Below are 22,925 nucleotides of genomic sequence, written 5' to 3'. Positions count from 1 at the left end.
AAAAGCACAGAAGAACTATTTTATAGAATCCAGCATTAGTCAGCGCACTTTATGATTAAGGGTATTTTACTGATTTTACTTTGCTAGAAAACATTAGTATGTTTTAATGTATTTGTATCAATTTGGAACAAAAATGAATTATATTAATAAATATTTTTTTTAATTTATTTTTTTTTTTGGTAATTTACAAAGGTAAAACTTGGCAGGACAGTGAATACCAACTGGATGCTGGATATGAATATGTTGTAGAGTATTTTCCTTTGTTATGAAACCCCCTCTACAATACTTCTTTTGGAAATTGATATTTTAATACAAAATGAGCTTTCCATCCAAAGCAATGGCAATGAGAAGTTGAATAAAAATTTTAGAGTTATGGTTTTAGAACTTCTCTATAATGGTTAATATGGCAGTGAGTGACTTTTGTAGACGTTACTTCATTATCACAGCTCTGCCCCAGCATTTTTCCAGGAGTATTAGTCAGATGCAGCAGGGCTGCTATAGCTTTTCTCCATGGTGACTGGGTTCACTGGCCACAGCAGCATGAGACTGAGCATTTACAGGAAGGAGGGTCATTAGAGTGTGACTTCACTCTCAGCTCATGTAAATCTTGCGTCTATTTCGGTTCAGATGGATATTTCAAGCAGTATGACGACCCTCTAAATGAATGTGACATACAATCTTTTGAATGTTAAATTTCATCTCTTTGTAGAGACGTTATTAGAGAAGTCAGCTCTTAAAAAAATCTAAACTCTTAAAAAATGAGTCCTGCAAGGTAAAAATAGCCTCAGGTCATGTTGGCCTCTATCGCCTTCTGTTCCTGTCTAGATGGGAAAGTTGCACCCTGCTACAACAATTATTTTTATACCTTGCTGAATTATCAAGAACATAACATGTTTTTTTCTCTTTCTTCCTTCAGTCAAATATTCCCATCAGTGCAAACATGAATAACACAAAACAACACAGCAGGCAGATTGATGAGAGAAGATAATATTTAGAGTATCTTCAATCTGGGGAGTTGTAGGGAATAATCCTACCCAACAGAAAAAAAGATGCGATTTGTTCTGTATTATCTGATACTGTTGGGGTCCAGTTATGTCATTTCAACTTATGGACCCCGTCAGAGAGCACAGATGACTGGTGATATTTTGCTTGGAGGTCTTTTCCCCATACACTTTGGTGTTGCATCCAAAGACCAAGACCTCGCAGCCCGGCCAGAATCCACAGAGTGTGTCAGGTAAAATTTGTGACTGGTTAACATGTTGGCAAAATGCATTTCTGGAAACTGAGTGTGCTCAACTCATCTAAATCCATGCTACGTTGTTTTGCAGGTTCAATTTTCGTGGGTTCCGTTGGCTCCAGGCCATGATTTTTGCAATTGACGAGATTAATAACAGCAGCACTCTCCTGCCCAACATCACATTGGGCTACAGGATCTTTGACACATGCAACGCGGTTTCAAAAGCCTTGGAGGCCACCCTTAGTTTTGTTGCCCAAAATAAGATTGACTCCCTGAATTTAGATGAGTTTTGCAACTGCACTGATCACATCCCATCAACCATCGCAGTAGTAGGAGCAGCTGGATCTGCTGTCTCCACAGCAGTTGCAAATTTACTGGGTCTTTTTTATATTCCTCAGGTGAGTAAGTCAATACTCCACCTCAGGCGTGGCCTTAAATCAGAGCAAATGTTACATGGCAACCCTGTATCCTGAAAATTATGTTCACACACAATACATTTTCACCTGATTATACTTTTTACAGGAAACATACAGTCTCCTGGATTATGTGTTTTATGAAGATGACAAACTTTATGGATGACATGAAATCTTTCCTGTTTCAGATCAGCTATGCCTCTTCCAGTCGCTTACTGAGTAACAAGAATCAATACAAGTCCTTCATGAGAACCATTCCTACAGATGAGTACCAGGCCACAGCCATGGCAGACATAATTGAGTACTTTGAATGGAACTGGGTCATTGCCGTGGCCTCTGATGATGACTATGGACGCCCAGGGATTGAGAAGTTTGAGAAAGAGACAGAAGAGCGAGACATCTGCATTCACCTAAATGAACTTATTTCTCAGTACTTTGAGGATCATGAAATCCAGGCACTGGCTGACAGAATTGAGAACTCCACAGCAAAAGTTATTGTTGTGTTTGCCAGCGGCCCAGATGTGGAGCCTCTAATCAAAGAGATGGTCAGGAGAAACATCACAGATCGCATCTGGTTAGCCAGTGAAGCTTGGGCAAGCTCGTCCCTTATTGCTAAACCAGAGTATCTTGATGTTGTGGCTGGGACTATTGGCTTTGCTCTAAAGGCGGGACGCATATCTGGCTTTAAAGAGTTCTTGCAACAAGTCCAACCAAAGAAAGACAGTCATAATGAATTTGTCAGGGAGTTTTGGGAAGAAACCTTCAACTGTTATCTGGAAGACAGCCCAAGACTCCAAGAAAGTGAGAATGGCAGCACTAGTTTCAGGCCTTTGTGTACTGGTGAGGAAGACATCACAAGTGTTGAGACCCCATACTTGGACTACACACACCTTCGAATCTCCTATAATGTGTATGTTGCAGTTTATTCCATTGCACAGGCCCTGCAGGACATCGTCACCTGCACACCTGGACATGGACTTTTTGCTAACAATTCCTGTGCAGATATAAAGAAAATGGAAGCATGGCAGGTAAAATGTTGTGCATTTACCCACTACCAAAGCAATTAAAGACTTTACTTAATCAATTTATTAATATGTGAATCATCCAAATGTGTGGTTCTGCTTCACAGGCCCTGAAGCAGCTGAGACATTTGAATTACACCAACAGTATGGGGGAGAAGATGCACTTTGATGAGAACGCAGAGTTGGCAGCAAACTACACCATTATAAACTGGCAAAGGTCTACTGAAGATGGCTCTGTTGTGTTTGAGGAGGTTGGATACTACAATATGCACACCAAGAGAGGAGCCAAATTGTCCATTGACAAGACAAAGATCCTGTGGAATGGATACAGCTCTGAGGTATGTCATTCACACTGTTTTGTATGTTCCCATTAATGTACTCTGGTGTTTGCTGGTGTGTTCTTCATTCTCTAGACATGATCTCCTGCAGGTAAGCATGTAATCACAGTGAGGAAAGAAGACTTAAAACTTGCTGATAAACAGCTGTTCTGCGGCTGCAGACAAAAGCATCCTCAGTCCATGGATTTAAGGTTGCATTAACAGACTTTTTTGTCCACTTGGCGGCAATGAAACAAGCTGTAAACACAACATTAAACATATTATCAAAGGTCAAAGATGATAGGAAGCAGGTACCCATTAACACATCCAGTAGACACAGACCAACATTAGCATTCATTGGAGTCATGTTGGTGTCCACCTGATGAATTAAAGTTTAATATTCACTCTTCTTTTAGCTCTGTTTTTTGGTCTCTGCCAACTTTTGAGAAAATTATCAGGCTCTTTAGCTAAATGCTCTAAGAGAAATAACTATATTTCAGTGCTAATTTTTAAATTTATTTTCTGAATATGAGAACCACAGGAAAAAAAGAAAATACTGTGTTCTGTAAGACTTTATTAAATAAACTTTCATCTCAACATTAGCACCAAATAAAATCAGTCAATAATGCCATTAAAATAAATCCATCAACATAAAATATAGTTTCATTTCCAAAGTGCCCATTTTTATGTTTGAGGCAGATTATGTCCATGTCTGAACAACACATCAGCTTGTATTCTTCTGACTAACTAAATGCAAACCTCATTTGGGAACATCTGGGAATCGTTTTGCTCAGTCTATGGCAGTAATTTTTGTTGGCGGGTGAGATTTGTCCATCTTCCACCTGAATGCGTGCCTGAATCCTTGCTGAATGTGATGACGTAAGTTACCATGACACAAAATGCAACAATTGGTCCAAATCACAAGAGGTCTGTTGTTTTGGCCATTTCATGTGAAAAAGTTGCAGTAATTTAGCAAAACTCCAAGATCTTGCAAATATTGCGGAGATTTCTTGAATTTACGTTTATTATTGCAATCGCAAAATCTCAATTTCCTGCAGCTTTTAGGTGCTTTTGGGAAGTGGAACCCTGGTTGTTTTATTTTTATAGAAAATCCTGGATAAATTATAATTGAACACATATTTACCTTGTTTATGTTTATTTTTTCTGTCTGTTTTATATCTCGCAGGTGCCATTCTCAAACTGCAGTGAGGACTGTGAACCAGGCACAAGAAAGGGGATCATAGACAGTATGCCCACATGCTGCTTTGAATGCACCGAGTGCTCAGACGGAGAGTACAGTTATCATAAAGGTACTGAGAAGCCAGACATTCACAATCTCATTTCTACTAATGTTACAACTTATGAATGTTGCAGTTCTAACACAAATGACTTCTTATTTATACAGATGCCAGTGTTTGCACCAAGTGTCCAAATAACTCCTGGTCCAATGGGAACCATACATTCTGCTTCCTGAAGGAAATCGAGTTTCTTTCCTGGACAGAACCATTCGGGATAGCTTTGGCCATATGTGCAGTGCTGGGTGTTGTCTTGACAGCTTTTGTAATGGGAGTGTTTGTCAGATTTCGCAACACCCCAATAGTGAAGGCCACAAACCGAGAACTGTCTTACGTCCTTCTGTTCTCACTTATCTGTTGCTTCTCCAGCTCTCTCATCTTCATCGGAGAGCCGAAGGATTGGATGTGCCGTTTGCGCCAACCTGCCTTTGGGATCAGTTTTGTTCTTTGTATTTCCTGCATCCTTGTGAAAACAAATAGAGTGCTTTTGGTATTTGAAGCCAAGATCCCAACAAGTCTCCACCGTAAATGGTGGGGATTAAACCTGCAGTTTCTTTTGGTGTTTCTCTGCACATTTGTCCAAGTAATGATATGTGTGGTCTGGCTTTACAATGCCCCTCCTTCCAGCTATATGAACCATGACATTGATGAGATTATTTTTATCACCTGCAACGAGGGCTCTGTGATGGCTCTTGGGTTTCTTATCGGCTACACGTGCCTCCTGGCGGCTATATGTTTCTTCTTTGCATTTAAATCACGAAAACTTCCAGAAAACTTTACAGAGGCCAAGTTCATCACTTTTAGCATGCTCATATTCTTTATTGTTTGGATCTCATTCATTCCTGCCTACTTTAGTACTTATGGCAAATTTGTTTCAGCTGTGGAGGTCATTGCTATACTTGCATCCAGTTTTGGGATGCTGGCCTGTATTTTCTTCAACAAGGTCTACATCATTCTCTTCAAACCCTCCAGGAACACTATCGAGGAAGTCCGATGCAGCACGGCAGCCCATGCTTTCAAAGTGGCTGCCAAAGCTACACTAAAACATAGCACAGCATCAAGAAAAAAGTCCGGCAGCATTGGTGGATCTTCTGCCTCCACTCCGTCCTCATCCATCAGCCTCAAGACAAACAGCAATGACTGTGATCCACCCTCAGGAAAGCATAAGCCAAGGGTGAGCTTTGGCAGTGGAACAGTTACTCTGTCCTTGAGCTTTGAGGAATCAAGAAGGAGTTCTCTGATGTGATAGTGTATGCACCAGTAATCCCATTAATATCGTGTATTTTGGACTTCATTTTGAAATTTATTTACACATAGACCTTTTCTTTTTCCCATTTTTCTCCTATTTTGTCAGAAAGATGACATGTTACTTGCAGGAAAACAATATCAGTCCAGCTAATATATTGTACTGGAATCCTGTGACTTTTATTATTTTAAGCCTAACATTGATGTACACTAAGCCAGATATTAATAATACATATTTTGTACAATTAAAAACATTACATTAGATCCTTACCTTGTTGTTTTTTGTGTGGAGGGTTATTCATTCATCCATCAAGAAAAATACTTAAGTATATGCTTATGGAATCCAAAAACAATCAACACACGGCACTTTTACATGATAATATTGTAAAACAAAAATAAGAGTTCTGAAATCCTGCATCTTATGTTTGACAAAGCCCACCTGACCTCTATTTTATCCATGGCTCTAGGGATGGCAATGTTGGGATGTCAGTCGGTCCACCACTTTGGTCCAACTATTGAAGGGATTGCAATGAAATTTGGTACAGAAATCCATACTGCACAGAGGATGAATCCCACTGACCTCGCTGATTCCCTGACATTTATGATTTTGAGTGAAATGTCTCAACAACTAGCTGGATTTGGTACAGACAGCCATGTCACCCTCAGGTTGAAATGTAATTCCCTTTGGCGATCCCCTTACTTTTCATCTAGTGTAATCATCTGGTCAAAATTTTAATTTGTCCAATTATGACCAAATACCTGCAAAACTAATGACTTGTTTGTACTTAGTGTTTAGTGCTAATTTTAGCTAACGCACAACGATTAACATGGTTCACATTCTATCCGCTAAGCATCAGCATATTAGCATTTTCATTGTCAGCATTCAGCTCAAATCACTGCTGTGTCTAAATACAACCTCCAAGAGCAGCTACACTCTTCTTATTTAGGTGTAACTGACATTAACTCAGGGTAAATGGTGCAAGGTTGTTGAAGACCAGATACATAAACATAAATCAAAGCTTGGTTAGGACAGACAACTCAGGCTCACTGACAAATCAACTGTGTAGTTAATACAAAGTGTTCAGCATGTAGGCCTGATGAATAATATGGGACAACATTTGACCAGAGGACATTTCAGGCTATTTAATGGGACAGATATAACCAGAGGATGTATGAGTCACACCATACACACATAATTACAGGATGAAAGCAGAACATAGAATACTAAGTGATTACGCTTGTTACAGTCACTCACAAGATAACAAAAGAAATGGAAGTATAGTCTTTCAAAAACAGGCTGTCTGTCAAGGTCAATTGCCAAGTCAATGCCATCTTATTTGGGGTGTCTTTGGTTAGAACTAAATTTCAATTGAACTTTGTAAAGAAAAGAAAACAAAGACTGCAAAGAAATCTATTATTAACTGTAATAAACATGAACCAACATGTCAGTAAAAATGTCCAAAGTCCTCTCAGAAATAGGTAAACTGAAAAACCCCAATAGTATAATAATAATAATAATAATGAACATGCTGATAGAGGAGGTCTGCAGGACATTTTGCTGTAAATGTTTTAGAGAGATTTCTCTGCTTGCTTATCACAAGTCTCTGACAACTGCAAACAGTGCAGGCCTGTCTCACATGTTAATGTCATTCCCAGTATAGGCCTACACTACACAGTCATGCCCTCACAGTATGCAGGAGGTAAAGAGAAGAGGGAGGAGCAGCTTGAGGAAGGCTCTATTCAAATTTAAATACACTCTATCTGACCGTCAATTGTGAATAAAACACTAAACTGTGACAATTTCCTGAGTGGACAAGACTCTATGAAGATCTTAGAAATTTACACTCTCAAAGATGGCTTGTTTCTCCTCAAGCCGGATATAGATACAGTAGCAGTCAAAAGTTTGGACTTTCTCATTTAAGTGAATGGGAAAGTGTGTCCAAACTTTTGACTGATACTGTGCATTTACTCAAATACTATATACTTCAGTACAATTTTGAGGTACTTGTATTTTATATCCCTATTTCCATTTTATTCTGCTTTATACATGTTACTAGTTAACTGCAGTTTCATATTTTACATAAGAGGTAATGTGATCATCTTAGAAAATATGCTGCATTGTTTAAGAATTAAACTAGCACATAAAACAGTTAAAATAATGTTCATTATGACTAGCTGTAACATTTAGACTTTACACATTACAGTAATGCATCAGTAATATCAAAACAATGTATACATATTTAGTACAACAAACAGGGCATTCTGAATTACCCTAAGTATATTTATCTACTTCTGTATTAAATAAAATAAAAAACTGAGTTTTTCATCAACTCTGTAATTCTTCTAATGAATTATCCAGCAAATGCTCCAGTAATGAGAGTTAAATTATTATCTCTTGTACAGTAGGTTAAATGTATTAATGTGAATAAAAGAAAGCCAAGGCTTGTGTATTTATAGCTCAACAACGCCATCCTCGGAATTGCAGCAAAGGAAAAACTGCAAGGAAAAATCTGTAGAAAAATCCACCACATGCAACGGGAGGGGCGTGAGGTCTTGAGCAGCTGCACAATCAAGCCACAAAATTCTCCAAGAACAAGGAACAGGACAAAAAAATTTAAATCAAATCAGGTGCCTTATGGAGATGGAAAAGCCCTTCAAGTAATATATAATAGAATTAAACCAAGAGGAAACACAATCTTGAGTTAAATGAAGGGTAATAAAAACAGTACAAAGCAGAATCCATTGACTCAAGGAAAGTAACTAATATTGAACATCGTATAACTTTATGACAAGGATCTTTCCAAAAAGAAATTCTCAGCAGCTGAAGGAAACTCTGTTAAAAAAGAAAAAGGAGGGCAAAGGGCTTTTGAGGAGTGCAGGACTCCCCATGTGGCTCAACAGGAGGATGACATGCTGAGACATCCAGGATCATGGCTGACCTGAAGCAGACTGAAGAGCAGCTGGACAACTACCTCCTCCTTTAGCAGAAGGAAAAGACCTTTATCCACAGAGCCACAGAGGGAGCCCAGCAGAGAGAGCAGCATGTTGTCCATGTCTGATCTGCAGGATGGGATGAGACGGATATTCTACAAAATAACCAGGGAACATTGCTGGGAACATTTGTCACAGCCCCTGGTCCTGGGCAAAGAAGGAGAGGAAGAGGAAAAGTCCACTTCCAACAAAGGCTCTGACAAAGTCCTGCAGTTACTCAAATGTGCAAACAAAAACTTTTTTCCACAGCTCAAAACTCCAATATATGGCCCATTCAGTTTCAAATTCCTTTCACTGCTTTACTTGAACAATCACTATTATAATCAACAATTATTAAGGCTATTGCTTTTACATTTCATTTCAATAAAGTACTGGGAACATTGAAGGGAAAGCTAGGTAGAGATAAAACAGTTGACAATTTAGACAAACATATTTGAATCGATCCATATGATTTACATATAGCTAAAGTCAGATTTACATGGCCTTATTAGTGTTACAAATGGCTCAGTTAAAATGTTATAGATATGTATTATTTTGTTGCCATGCTCAGCCATATAACCTACAGTATCTACTCAGTACTGATATTGATTAAAGGGTGTTCATTAACATGGAGGCAAGGATGACTGTTGCAAAATGTTTAGGTGAATATAAATTGACTCGTAACAACAATATGTAGTGGCGGACTTGCAGTTTTGCCCCCAAAATGGACATATGGCTATATTAGAAGTGTAGCAAACTGTCATGAGGAGCGAGGACCTTTATTTTGAAAACAATATACCGGAAGTATTTATACAACACATACCACCATAGATACCACGCGCTGAACTTTATCAAGCTACCTAAAAAAGAACAACCTTTTCCTGTTTGTCGACGCTGCCTTCAAAATCAGAGCACTTCCAACTACTCACTGTGTTAAAATAAATAAATAAATAAATAAAACGGGTACAAAGACATCCTAAGGTATTTCTTACTAAACTCTGAACACATTTTGACTATCTTTTGTAGACTATTTTGATATATATCACAGTTTAACACAAAACACAGACCAGCACATATCCTGGGCCAAAAACAAGGTCAACATCATTAAAACAAATTTTGGCAGAAATGGAATATAGTATGGAACATAATATTCATAAATATGTTTTAATTAGTGTATAATCACCTGAAAATAAGAATTGTTGTATTTTTGTTAGCTTAGAATGAGCCCTTTATATCTACATAGAGAGCGGGTCCTCTTCTAGGGAGTCCGCCATGTTGCACCGCCATCTTTCTACAGTAGCTTCTACAGTAGCTCAGAATTGACAAACCTTTCGTGTTTTCGCAGCCACCGTAGGTTCACCTACACGTTTGATGACACTGAACCCTACACACGGCACCTTTGAGGCTATATTCTTTGTTTCCCAATATCCTGTTATGGTCAATGTGAGTTTCATCTGTGAGTTGTGCGTGAGTGAGGTTTTATTGTGAAAAACACAGAGGAAGTGCGTGCATTTATGTTGACCTCACAGGTTTTATTGTGGAAAGACACATAGGCAGGTAGGTGTATTTATGTTGACTTGACAGTGTTGTCGTTTGCTACTGCGTTGACAACCTGGACAGGAGTAACGCTAGCTTGAAAGGTAAGATGTGCCAACCAATATATTAATAATTTCATTAAAATGGAGCAGATGACAGACTCGGGCTCGTACACACTGTGCTGGTCATACTGTTTTTAACCTTTCGACTGTTAATGCTAATATTTAACTTTAATATCAGTTTAAAGTAACTCTACACATCCGCGTTCGTCAGCTGCCGTTAGCTAACAGCCAAGTTAGTTCAGCCAACTCGCTTTTACTCCATAAAACATGGACAATGTTTAGGAGAAGAAGGAGCTGTCGATGATGTGAAAGGTAACTGTATGTCCTGTCTAGTGTCTTTATACGAATAGAATAAGTATTATGGTTGTTTAGAGCTAGCCAACGTTAGCTCATCAGTCCTCAAAAATACACGACAGACACGCTCAGATGATGGAGACAACCAGGGGAGATCATGTCAAAGCTTTTAGTTTTAAGTTTTCCTGCTAGATACAACAGATAGTAAACACTGGACAACGAACACTAATAAGCTACAATAAATAGAAGTAGCTTCACTAGCTTATGTGTTTTCTAGTTGCTGGTTGCTCGTACGTAAATTTAGCCAACGTTAAAATACAAACCAGCCCACAAAACCTGCCTTCAGTATAGTGGATTTTTTGCCTTATTGTGTTTGTATTGTTAAGTAAGATTAACCAGTGTTTTGGTTTTTTATGTTTTTTTTTAGAAGGCAACTGTTCATGGTCACTGCTCTCCGGTGTATAAACTGGGCAGCTTTGTTATACAAATATGTTGAGACGTTTAGCCAATTAATCAATAATTTACACAGAAATATAATGACGTGCAATGATGATTACTAGTCTTTAGTGTAAGTCATTTATCACGTTAAAGGGCCACACATTCTCTGCTTCCAGCTTCTCAAATGTGATGATTTGCTGATTTTCTCAGACAAAACAATAAATTTGAAGAGGGTCACCTTGGACTCTGAGAAATTGACATTTTTCATTATTATCTCGCATTTGTTTGACCAGTGATTAATTAGTCTCTCACTAAAATAAGCAACAGATTAATCGTCAATGAAAAATAATAGTAAATTGCAGCCTTACTTAATATGAGCTAACAGCGATCACATGTGAGAGTTCCGTTTCATGGAGGATATTTGATGAAATAAAAAAAAACAGGAGAGGAGAAAGGTGTGGTAAAACAGCCCTGCAATATAATACTAAACTTTGTCAGGGGACACAGACAGGTGTGTAGTTACTGAGTGTTATATTACCTTTGAGGAAGCCTTGTCAATACGGTGTAACAGATTAAATGACTCTGAACACAAAACTAAAGAAAAGAAAAATGGGGAGCGTGGAATAAAAAGCTCCAAACAAGTAACTTGGTTTGTTTTCTAAGATAACATCTCATCGGGTGCTTTTTGTCCTCGTATGAAAGGTAACAGATATATCTCTTTCAAAACCAGAACCTGCCCTTTCAGGATGCAGTTTTACACGAGAAGTCGAGATAGTATGAGTGATTACTGTGCAAATATACCCATTCTCTGCGGTAACATTGTTCTCTCTTTATCAATTTAACAGTTGACGGAGATCTCAAGTTTTTGTCCTCACCTCCTGAAACTGGATTTTGAGAGTTCAGCGATGGATTTTCACCAATAAGTTTTCCTTACTTCATAGTGATCATCATATATTGATTTGTAATTCAGCAGCATGTTTCATCGCCATGGGATGACTGGTCAGTGAAACTGTGGCTGTCAGTATTTTGCTGAGATGTCCTGCACAGAGGAGATATCTTAAACTATAACTAACAGCATCGACAGTCAATACTTTTATCGTTTTCACATCAGACAGCCATGGGCTTCTGTTCACCCGTGTGCAAGATTTTGCGGAGGGGGAAGTACTTTGTGCTGCTCCTTCTCTCGCTCTCGGTGCTGGCATGGATTGCAACGTTTTCAGGTGAAACTGTGAAATCAGTTCAGGTTTCATCTGCGACAACACAGACTCTTGTCAAAGGAGACAATCTGAGAGATAAAGTTAACGCTCAGACGCCAACGCAAGATCGCTTAAATACTCCAGCGTCAAAAGTCGGATGCCCTCAAGAGTCACCACTGCTACGTAAGTTTAGGTTAAAGACATGACAGACTTTCTGTGTATAGGTTGTTATGGTTTTACTGGATTTAATATTTGGCTAATTAAAAGAAAAAATGTAGTCATCTTCTTAGAGGTAAATTAAATATGGCTGCTTGCTAAATAGGAACGGTGTGTTTGCAGTTTCTGTAAATTCTCCACAAAGAATCTACTAGTCTTTCATCACTAAGTAGATGAAAGACTAGTAGATTAGATAAGTTCATTGCTATCTGATAAAAAACAGACAAGGGTTTGTGCCAATCAATAATCTATGATTAGAATCACTTTGATGTGCTTAGTTTCTCAAAAATAAAGCGATGGTTGAAATTGTGGGATGCATAAACAAAAATGATGAAAACAACATTTAAAAGGATGTAAGATAATAGGATTAAAACTGGAGAATCTATTGTTTAATTTATTTTAATTTGTCATTTAATTTTGTGTTATACTTTTTTATGCTAAATATTTTTACTTATAAGAAGAAAATATGTCAAATTAATCTACAGTTCAGGAATTTTCCCCAGTGTTTCTCAAAACATGTGTGAAACGCAGTTGTAGGTGCTACATGTTATCCTTCCTGTTTCCTGTATAAGATCAACAAGCAAGCAGACTAGTTGAAATTAAACGGTTAGAAGACTGTTTTTAAATAGTTTATTCTGCAAAGCCTCATTTAAATCTGATACTGTGCACATGAATTATTCTGATTATTGTTTATAATGAATCATATTTAAGACACACATAAGGCTCAGATTTCTGATTAAATTGTTTAACTCTGTTTCTACAGAGGGGGCTCTGAAGCTGTCTTTTGAATCCTCTCTGAAAATGAAGGACGTGGAGAATGGGAACAAAGGAGTGACTGAAGGCGAGTATGAGCCCCCAGACTGTACAGCGAGGCAGAGCGTAGCCATACTCATCCCTCATCGCAACCGAGAGAGACACCTCCTCTACCTCCTGCACCACCTGCACCCCTTTCTGCAGAGGCAGCAGCTGCACTATGCCATTTATGTCATCCAGCAGGTATCGCTCTACACCATGCTCAGTCTTATGTCCCAGTTTTCATGTGAAAGAAATTATTATAATATCAGGGTTGATGCTTGTTGAACTGACATGATTGGCTTATCTCATCAAGGGACTGCATTGAAGTTGAAAGTTCTTATTTTATGATTTATACAATTATTAGTGTTAGTAATTGTTTTAGTTTAGTAGCAGTTTAAGCTCATATCTGAAACCATTTAACTTTTAGTTTTCTCCTTTTAACATGTTTGCTAACTTTCCTCTAAACCAGTTTATTGACCAAAAAGTGAAAATTTGCATGAATGTACAGAATATTGGATAATTCTTAAGAAACTGATTATCAGTCCCGGTAATGTACTGTCAATCAAAAAGAAATAAAAACATGTGAGACCAAATGTGATGTGACTGCACCTAAACATAAAACTTGAAAGGAGAATGAAATTGGCTAATGTAGTGTTTTTCTCCAAATAATTGAAAATCTGTTTTAGCTGGTAGTTTTCATATCAGTGCATCTCTAATGGAGACTTAAAACGTGTAACACTTGTAGGCTTTAAATATACAACGAGTCATTTCCAGCAAAAAAAAACAAAAAACACTGAAATTGCTGCTGGAAACAAAGACACAAGTGAGCCAAAACATTTTCTCATGCCAAAGGCAAATCTTCTGCAACTAAATAACATTCTTAGTACTTCAAGAGGAAATGATTTTTTATGAGTTACCAGAAGGAAAACTATGGTGCAGGTAAATACTGTACCTAAGGGCTGCGTGTATATGTGTGTGTGTGTGTGTGTGTGTGTGTGTGTGTGTGTGTGTGTGTGTGTGTGTGTGTGTGTGTGTGTGTGTGTGTGTGTGTGTGTGTGTGTGTGTGTGTGTTATGAAAGTATGTTTAAAAAAAAAAAATAAACAAGCAAATCAATAGTGCATCAGTGTTCACACACAGCCACATATTTATCCAAATTAGTTTGTTTCTTTTGTGCCTTCATGTATGAAGCGCTTTATGTTTTGGTGTCTGGTATATGGAATAGAGCACATTAAACCACATTCACTTGCTAAGCATACTATTTTCCTATAATATCCTGAATATGAAGACACCATCTCTACCATGAAAGTTACTCAAGAACAAGACTGACCCTGTACTTTGAACCTTCTACTTATTAAAACATTTGCATTTTTTATTGGATAACACATAAGGAAACATTAGATGTAATAGAAGAAGACATAAATCCACACTGAACTTTGAACAACACCCAGTCTATAAAGTACAATAGCAGATTGTAATTTTTATTGTTCTCTGTTTTTTTTTAAAGGCTGGTGATGCAACTTTTAACCGTGCCAAGTTACTGAATGTTGGGTATTTGGAGGCACTGAAGGACTATAGTTGGGAGTGCTTCATCTTCCATGATGTGGATCTGGTTCCTGAAAATGATTATAATTTATATATCTGTGACAAGCAGCCCAAACACTTGGTGGTTGGCCGGAATGCAACCGGGTACAAGTAAGTATATGATGAAGAGTAAATTCCTGTAAGTCATGAGTCAATGGTTTAACTTTATATTTGTTCTGATATCATTTTTCAACCAAGAAATGTATTTTTTCTTTATATTGTTCCATTCTCAGGCTGCGTTACAAAGGCTACTTTGGGGGAGTCACAGCCATGACCAAAGACCAGTTTCTTCAAGTGAATGGTTTTTCAAACACTTACTGGGGTTGGGGCGGAGAAGATGACGACCTTCGCATCAGGTGAGACAAAAACAAGTGATGGAAACAGTATTTAGGATTCAAAGTGTTTGTTTCCACCCATGTATAGCACATGTGGTATACTGTATATTCCTTCATTCATTCATTCATCGTTACATGTGGGTCTGCTGTCTTGCACAGGGTTGAGCTGCAGAAAATGAAGATTGTGCGGCCGCCAGCTGATATAGCTCGCTACACCATGGTGTTTCATAAACGAGACAGTGGCAATGAAATAAACAAAGACAGGTCAGTGAATGTAGAGATGGGAATCATTTGTTATACTTGTTTCTATATGTTGTGGCTGACTTAAATGTATTTGTTTTGTGCTGCTTCATTTCTTTCTTCTTATTTTTTACCTTCCAGGATGAAGTTGTTAGGACGAACACCACAGGTATGGAAAAAGGACGGACTCAATAGCTGCTCATATAAGACTATGTCATTAGAGAGGCTGCCTCTTTATGTGAATGTTACTGTGGACATCGGTAAGCCGTAGAGTTGAGATTTCAAACAGGAAGCCCTGCTGTGACCAAAAAAACCAAACATTTTATGGTATATATTTTATAGATTATGTTTAGGCCCTTGAGTGCAGAAAAGTTACTACATATGTGCAGGATTATAGCACATATCAAGCACACAAAATGCACATTGTTTTGTTTACATATTAAAATTAAGCTCAGCTGGCGACCGCAGTCACTGAAGAAGTTGGCCGGCTCGTCTTTGCACAGTTTTGCACATCATGCTGCCTTCATTTATTCATATCAATACCAGTTTTACTCCAGGATTTCCTTTTTATGCAGCCTGCCAAAACATGTTTGAAAGAAAAGATTGGCTTCGGCCAAACAGAGAAGTTGGCTGATAAACTAGTCTTTGTATTTGAAATGTATTGCTAAAACACTCAGCTGTCAATCTTTGATTAATATATGCCTTATTATTTGCCTCAGCATTAAACATGCTGACATTTTTATTTATATAAAAGCCTACAACATGTGGACAATGTGTATTTTGTGTGCTTTCATTTGTGGATGCAGTGACTTTCTCTAAAACACTGCACACCCATTGTCCACCCACACAGGTGTTGTCACTGATTTTGCTTAGTAAGACCTCTTCTGAGGACTCTGTGGGAGTTTATTGACTGTGATTAATTGCGTTCCTCATGCTCATGTTAAATTTGACACTCCTGTTAAGGAAGGACACTTTGCACCTTTAATATTTCTACTAGTACATAATGTGTATTGACCTCACACATTTCCCAGCTCCTCCCAACTTTAACCTGCACAGAGGTCTGGTCAGCCACATAACCGAGAACACCCGTGAGAGTGTGCAGAGCCTATGAGTTTAAAGTTAATGATTAGGTTTGATTCAAGGCTGCTTGAACTCTTACAAGCAATGAGGCGTTTATTAGGTAGCTGAGTAGAGATGTTTGTTTTATTGAGACTGACATGTTAACTACAAACTGTAGACAATGTGTAATATTGTGTAAAGAGAACACTGGACCAGTTCATAAAATTATATAAAGCTGTATTAATTGATTATATTTTTTTACCACTAGGTGGTAGAAAAACTCACAACAACAGAGCCTTGTGATACTGTTGGTGTATCACATATTAGAAAACTATTGCCTTCTTTCAATAACTATAGAAATTGGTCATCCTCTTTTACTTGAATATTAACAACTCTTAATTTCCAAATGAAAATAGATCTCAACAAATTGATCCAAGTTAAGTAGAGTTATGAGAAATGGCACATCAAAATCACATCAAATTGAGGAAGTGTTTTCAGGTTAAATTAATGTGAAAATGTTGGTTAGTTAATGTCCTGTTAAAGACTACAACAAGACAAAAATGCCAAACTCAAAGCCAACGCTACAAAAGGTTTGCTGTTTCTGGTGTTCTGTTGATAGAAGACACCTTTTTAAAAGATGAATGAAAGACTAAAAATTCCCCATCTAGCAACTTCTGTCCAATGCAAGACCTCTATTTACCGTAATTGTTACTGATTTTTATCACAAATTAAGTGATAGAAGATGGAAACGTAATTACTTTGAGAAAAGAGTAATGATATGTAGTAGTTTTGCATCAGTCCTACAGCAGACAACAGGTGTGCATAATGCTTAAAGGCATACTGTGTAGGATATGTCCATTGCTGATTGTAAACACAACATTCAACGACACCAGAAGCTCCCTCAGTCAAACAGACACAGACTGAGAGCAGAGGGCAGAGTCTCTGTAGACACAGACACCACCACACACTTTTAGTTGGTCATGAGTGATGATTGAGAGGGATTATTTTTGTACGAGTCTATACATTATTTTTAAGGAAAGTCCTACACAGTGTACCTTTTAAAGAAACAGAAATTCTTTCAGGTTTTTTTTTCAGAAAACTCAAGGACCATTGAAAAGCAATAAAAATATATGTAGGGCTGATCATATCAAGTGATATTCTGTTGAAATATGTTAAAATGAAAAAAGTGATCATGATTATTCACAGCAGACATGTTGATGTGTCATAGCAGGAAACACAGGTGTAAGTAATGACATTAACGATGGCTCAGGGACCTGGTTAGCTGAAATGAGATGCAGTCATCATTAATGTTATTAATTACACCTGTGCATTTCCTATTATGACATTTCAAAATGTCCACTGTGAAAAAGTCCTGTTTTGAAAAAGTCCTCTGGCTAAATAAACCTATAAAATAATAATAGTTATTAGCGTTACACTAAAAAGGCCTTGGTTGCCTTTATTTACAGAACTTAAGGACCTTGACCGTCCTTGGATGTTTTTTTCTTGAAAAGTAGTTTTTTGAGCCATAATGATACAATATGATTTCTTATACTGCATGTTTTTATATAAGGCCTTACATGCTTGATTTTTAAAGGAAGATTTGATGGGTGGTGGATTCTTATTTATTATTTTTAGTTTCTAAATTATAATCACAGTCTTTTAGAGACCAATCAAAATGACCTTATCTTACTATGTAGTATGTGAAGAAATTTAAGTTTAGAGAAATCTGCATAGTTATGCTCTCATTATTGCATGTGTCTGATACACTCATATCAAATGTATTAAATAAATGACTTCATTTTACTTCGTTTATATTTTACGGTAGTGTAGCTGCTGGTATGTTGCGACTACAGTATGTTTTGACTTTATTTATCTGACCAGCAAATCATACTCTCTTCAAGACTGAGCAATATTACTAACTGACAAAATTTGTTAGTTTACATGAGCCACTCCTTGTTATATATGCATATTCATTACCGTTAGACTAGAGCTTCATAGTAACTACATTTTTTTTCAAAATTTTCTGTGTGTATGTGTAAACTGTTGATGAAGTGAACTTCCCTTCATGAAGCTCTTGAAGGAGACTTAGCATTGTTAAAGATATACATTTTTAAATACCAGATTACAACTTTTCTGTTACTGGTGGTCTGACCGTCCATTAATTTCATGGTCGCATCTCCACGCCTGAATGAATGTCTTTGATTTTTTGTTTTTTCTACTGTGGGTTCAAAACTTTTATATGTGAAAATAATGTAAGTGCACAAGTTAAACTACAACTTCTCAATACGATATTTCGTTAACGTTTTTTTTGAATTTGTGCTTTATATGAATAATTTTTAAATGAAATTAAATGTGATGCCATAATTTGGGGGGGATTCTTTTTGAATGTTTGTGTGTTGATTTTGGATGATGTCATGTTTTGTTTGTGTTTATGGGAGAAGACAGATCATGGCAGAGATGAGAGATTGCATTTCACTACTAAATGATTATTTTCTCTCTAGAACACATGTACAATAAATCGTATTTTTTCTTATCAGTTGTCTTATGGTTTTATGCATTTCCGCTTTCCAATTTTGGTTTATCTGATAGTATATGCTCCTGATTATTTTGTTTTGTTAGTGACAACCATGAGTGCATAAGGATGGCAATGTTTGGGATATATTGATGGTGCAATAAAATATTTGTTATAAATATTAATGATATATATTCATATTTATTATTATTTACTTTCAGTATGTTTTATATCCTTGTTTTTTTAATAATGCTTCAGATGGGGGTATCATCAGTTCTGTAATTTAAACCACACATCACACTTTTTTTAGGAGCCTAGTGTATTGTCCTTGTGTTCTTTTATTACACTGTACGTGTCCAGTGGTAAACAAATAAAGACCAGTAGACAAAGAACAGCTTTGCGTGCAGGAAAGCACTCAATGTGAAAGTCAGCAGTGACTTCATTGATCCTAAACATCTTTATCTGGAAATGTAAGTCATGACCAGACCCAGACCACCACTCCCTGCCCCACTCTCAAATTCCTTTCTATGGATAGTTTCAGGGTTCAAATGAACCCCCTCTAAAAAGTCTCTCCCTGCTTATTTGGAATGGCATAAATAACTTATGAAAGGTATGATACAGGTTACATAAAAGAGGCACAGTCCCACGAGGATGGCAACAGCCTGCAGTGCATGGATCTGACCACTGGAGGGCCTTGAGAGCACAGTATCCATTATTGCAAACATGAGTGAAGTCTCTTGTTAATTACTGAAAGATTGATTCTATTTACAGGCAATTCGTGAAACATTAGCCTTAATGCATAACGATAACCATATGATTAAGTTCTGTTTGGCTGAAAAATTGGACAGCACAGGAGCAGACCATTTAAGGGAAAATAAACAAATCTTAGCAAAAAAAAAAGAGAAAAGAAATGAAAACACATTTTTAAACCTATGTCAGTCTGATGTGACAGTTTTTTGACTTTCAAAAAACAAGGACAGAAACCTGTGGATTTATTCTGTATGATTCTTATGATTATATGATTTGACATGATTAAATAGGGAGTTGTTGTGATATTTAATTCTCCAGGCTTTGAATGTGAGTGCACAGTGATGAATGTTTCCAGTTTCAGAGTTGGCTCGAATCGTAAGAGGGCTTGAACACTGTCCATTATGAGTCAGCATCATCTTGGGCAATAAAATCAGCTCCTCATTTTTAAAAGTAGTTTACTCTCCTTTATGGAGTACTCAACACTTAAATTATCAGAGGATTATACTGTGTTTTAAATATAGACAGTGGTATCCCAAACATGAACTGTCACCATGCCTTCATTGCGTAATGGTGCAGTTTTATTTGTTTGGAATCACACAGTAACCGCATTATTTATAATGTCACAATGCCAGCCCACAAATTTCTGTCAAAATTTAGGCTAGCTGTTTGAGGCATGAGGACAAAATGTTTCCTGCACTCTTGACGTTATGTGTTGCATATCAATACAAGAGAAGAAGCCAGAAAAATAATGCAGACATGAAGCTGCATGTCACACTAGATTTGCATGTCTGCTGGAAACTTGGTTTGGTTTTGTAGTAAACTGCATTTTTTTTTAAAATTATATATTTCACACATCTGTTTCGGTGCAACTGAAATAAGAATGAGCCAAAATGTTATAAGAAGGGTGCAACCAAGTGAAAAAAAATCGACTTGCATCAGTCAATCCTGGATTTATTCTCTTTAAACTCTGAACACTTTTTAATGAGATTATTTCCATCATGGAGTAGAGTTTTTCATCACAAGTATTGACTAGACTGTTCTGCTCTATCTCAGTGAATAACATGAACTGTATTATCAATGAAATACATTATCTTCATCTTCAAATCAACAACAAAGGAATATTTTGTAATTTGAATCACTTTCCCTGATTATTGCATAGTTTCCACTCCCTCACATTTAGCAGAAGCTAAATTGTGCTGCAGATCTACCAAGATATTGCATCACAGTGAGGACATGTACTAAAAGTAAGGACAAAAGTAACCCCTTATTATTCAGATCTTCTCAGCATAGACTTCTTTTTTTTTTTTTACCCGTGCAAAGAAAGAGCGGGATGTCTGAGGCTTTGTATGGACAGAATGATGTCATCTCCTCTTCCTATGGTGCAGAAAGAAAGCTTTGTCTTGTCGAGGCCAGGCCCGGTCATCTAGCTCACATGTGACATTCACAAAACACTTTCAGCACAAAAATATCAACTCTACAAGATAGAACACTGAGATCTACTCTACAAACTAGTCCATTCAGATATGCTAAAAGAATGCCAGTGGTGATGTGTGCTGTATTGTTCATGCTTGTAAATATAGTAACTCTTGTACACAAGAGTGTATGAATTCATTGGTGGGATGTAAATGTCTTGTAATTGCAATAATGTATGGGAAAGAAATACGTACAAGATTGAATATAAAATCCAGACTTTATCTAGACTTTAGTTGAGTTCACACATGTTCTCAAAAGATTCAACTATTAGATGTAAAGTAACCTATTTTTAAATTGATTTATCAGTCATGCCTGCCAATGTCAAACTATTTCATTGCAGTATATTTTTACAGCAGCCCAGCAGCACATTTGTGTGAATTTCCTCTGGATGCTCCAGTTTTCTCACACAGTTCAAAGTCATCCAGGTCAGGTACAATGGAAACTCTAGATAATGTTTGTACATTGTGTGTGTGTGTGTGTTATCAGTTGTGTTTCCTTTGAGACAGTGTATGCTATGATAGGCTCATCCATAACCTTGAATAAGAATAATCAGGCAGAGCAGATGGGTGATTGCAGTGCTTAATCTGCGCACAATTTTTTTTTCCAAGAATACAGGCAAAATTAACTAGAATACTTAACTAGCATAGCAGTTAGCATAGCAAAGTAAACTAGGTGTTGCACACCATCCTTGTTATTAACAATGGATCACATGATTGCTTGCCTGTGAAAGGTGTATGGAGCTTTATACCGTAGCAACTTTCAGCTCATTATTTTGGTTTTCCAAATTGCAAATTTTTGTTTTACTCTCACTGCTCTCATGCAGCAGGCAGCTGGTTTCAGCATAAAACCCTAAAAACCCACTGTACACTCCCTGCTCAGCACCAAACAACAGACAGACAGTGTTAGCAATTAGCTGGTGAACATAGTGGAGCATTTTTTAGAGCAATATTTTCCTCAGGAGTTAGTGAAAACCAAAACAGAGCTAAAATGAGAGTGAATATTGGATTTAACATTAGCCTGTGCAATGGAAAAAATACAATATGTTATACTTATTCTGATACTTTGCTATGTACATTTATACTTTGGTGATGTTTTAGTGAAACTACTTTGCAGAGATAACAGGCCGGTTGCACCTGTCCGTTGAAAGGACAGTGATGGACTGTGCGTGTGTGTAGTCTGTTGAGAAAACAATAGCAAACTGTGAGTGTAGAGATAACTGAAGAGGATGTTGTCCATATCTATCTGCTAAGAGTATAATAATGGACTGCTCAGAGCATAACTTTGTACTTTACTTAAGACAACTCTATGTATCTGTTGCTGGTATTGTACCCGCTTGCAAGTGTATTAAACCAAGAAAAACATCCTCTGGTTTGTGAGTCTTTATTACAGAAACTGCCACCACACCTGGTAGCCAGACACACGACTCCAAATGAATGCTAATGCTGCGCTGTATCTGCTGGATGTGAAAAAAGGCAACTTTCAGCAAACAAGTTTGTCATATCAACTAAAAGGTGATAATATGTTAATGTTCCTCAGTGGCCAAAAAATCCGTTATTGCAGGTTCAAATATGCTAAGGTTTGATATGCTCTTAAGGCCTGATGGATTTAGGAACCGTACTTCTTGTGCATCATTTGAGTCTGCAATTTTACATTTTTCATAATGCACTAGATGTATGAGATCAATAGCACCATACTGTATGCCAGTGGCTGAATAACCAAGCCAGCATGGTATTGTGTCACATTTGTAAATCAGAATATGTGAAACTTTGTCAAAAACTTCTGTTTACTCCCAAACCAAACCAATAATGCAGCAGACATGTAAAGCTATGCTATGAATTGCTTTTCTGCTTTCAGTTCTTATGTCAACTTTTAATTTTGAAAAATCCAGTAAATCATTGCGGTTAGTTGTGGTTTGACAGTGGTCCAACAGGGGTAAAT

At 37.2% G+C, this 22,925-nt stretch overlaps 2 protein-coding genes across 2 annotated transcripts; both read left to right on the top strand.

Moving 5' to 3' along the window:
• The first annotated feature begins 1,049 nt into the window (after positions 1-1,049).
• On the top strand, positions 1,050-5,739 carry casr (calcium-sensing receptor). Its single transcript, XM_042431779.1, has 6 exons — positions 1,050-1,234; positions 1,329-1,635; positions 1,839-2,678; positions 2,780-3,010; positions 4,176-4,299; positions 4,395-5,739. The coding sequence occupies exons 1-6, from the start codon at positions 1,050-1,052 to the stop codon at positions 5,528-5,530; spliced, it is 2,823 nt and encodes a 940-aa protein (XP_042287713.1). The 3' UTR covers positions 5,531-5,739.
• A 4,318-nt stretch (positions 5,740-10,057) lies between these two features.
• b4galt4 (UDP-Gal:betaGlcNAc beta 1,4- galactosyltransferase, polypeptide 4) lies at positions 10,058-17,194 on the top strand. The gene is made up of 7 exons (XM_042430416.1): positions 10,058-10,139; positions 11,675-12,208; positions 13,005-13,237; positions 14,542-14,729; positions 14,852-14,974; positions 15,113-15,217; positions 15,335-17,194. The coding sequence occupies exons 2-7, from the start codon at positions 11,947-11,949 to the stop codon at positions 15,462-15,464; spliced, it is 1,041 nt and encodes a 346-aa protein (XP_042286350.1). The 5' UTR covers positions 10,058-10,139; positions 11,675-11,946; the 3' UTR covers positions 15,465-17,194.
• Positions 17,195-22,925: the final 5,731 nt, after the last annotated feature.

The sequence above is a fragment of the Thunnus maccoyii genome, chromosome 13 (assembly GCF_910596095.1).
Source record: "Thunnus maccoyii chromosome 13, fThuMac1.1, whole genome shotgun sequence".
Lineage (NCBI taxonomy): Eukaryota > Metazoa > Chordata > Actinopteri > Scombriformes > Scombridae > Thunnus > Thunnus maccoyii.
Note: the sequence above shows the minus strand (reverse complement) of the source record. Positions and strands in the feature narration are given on the sequence as shown.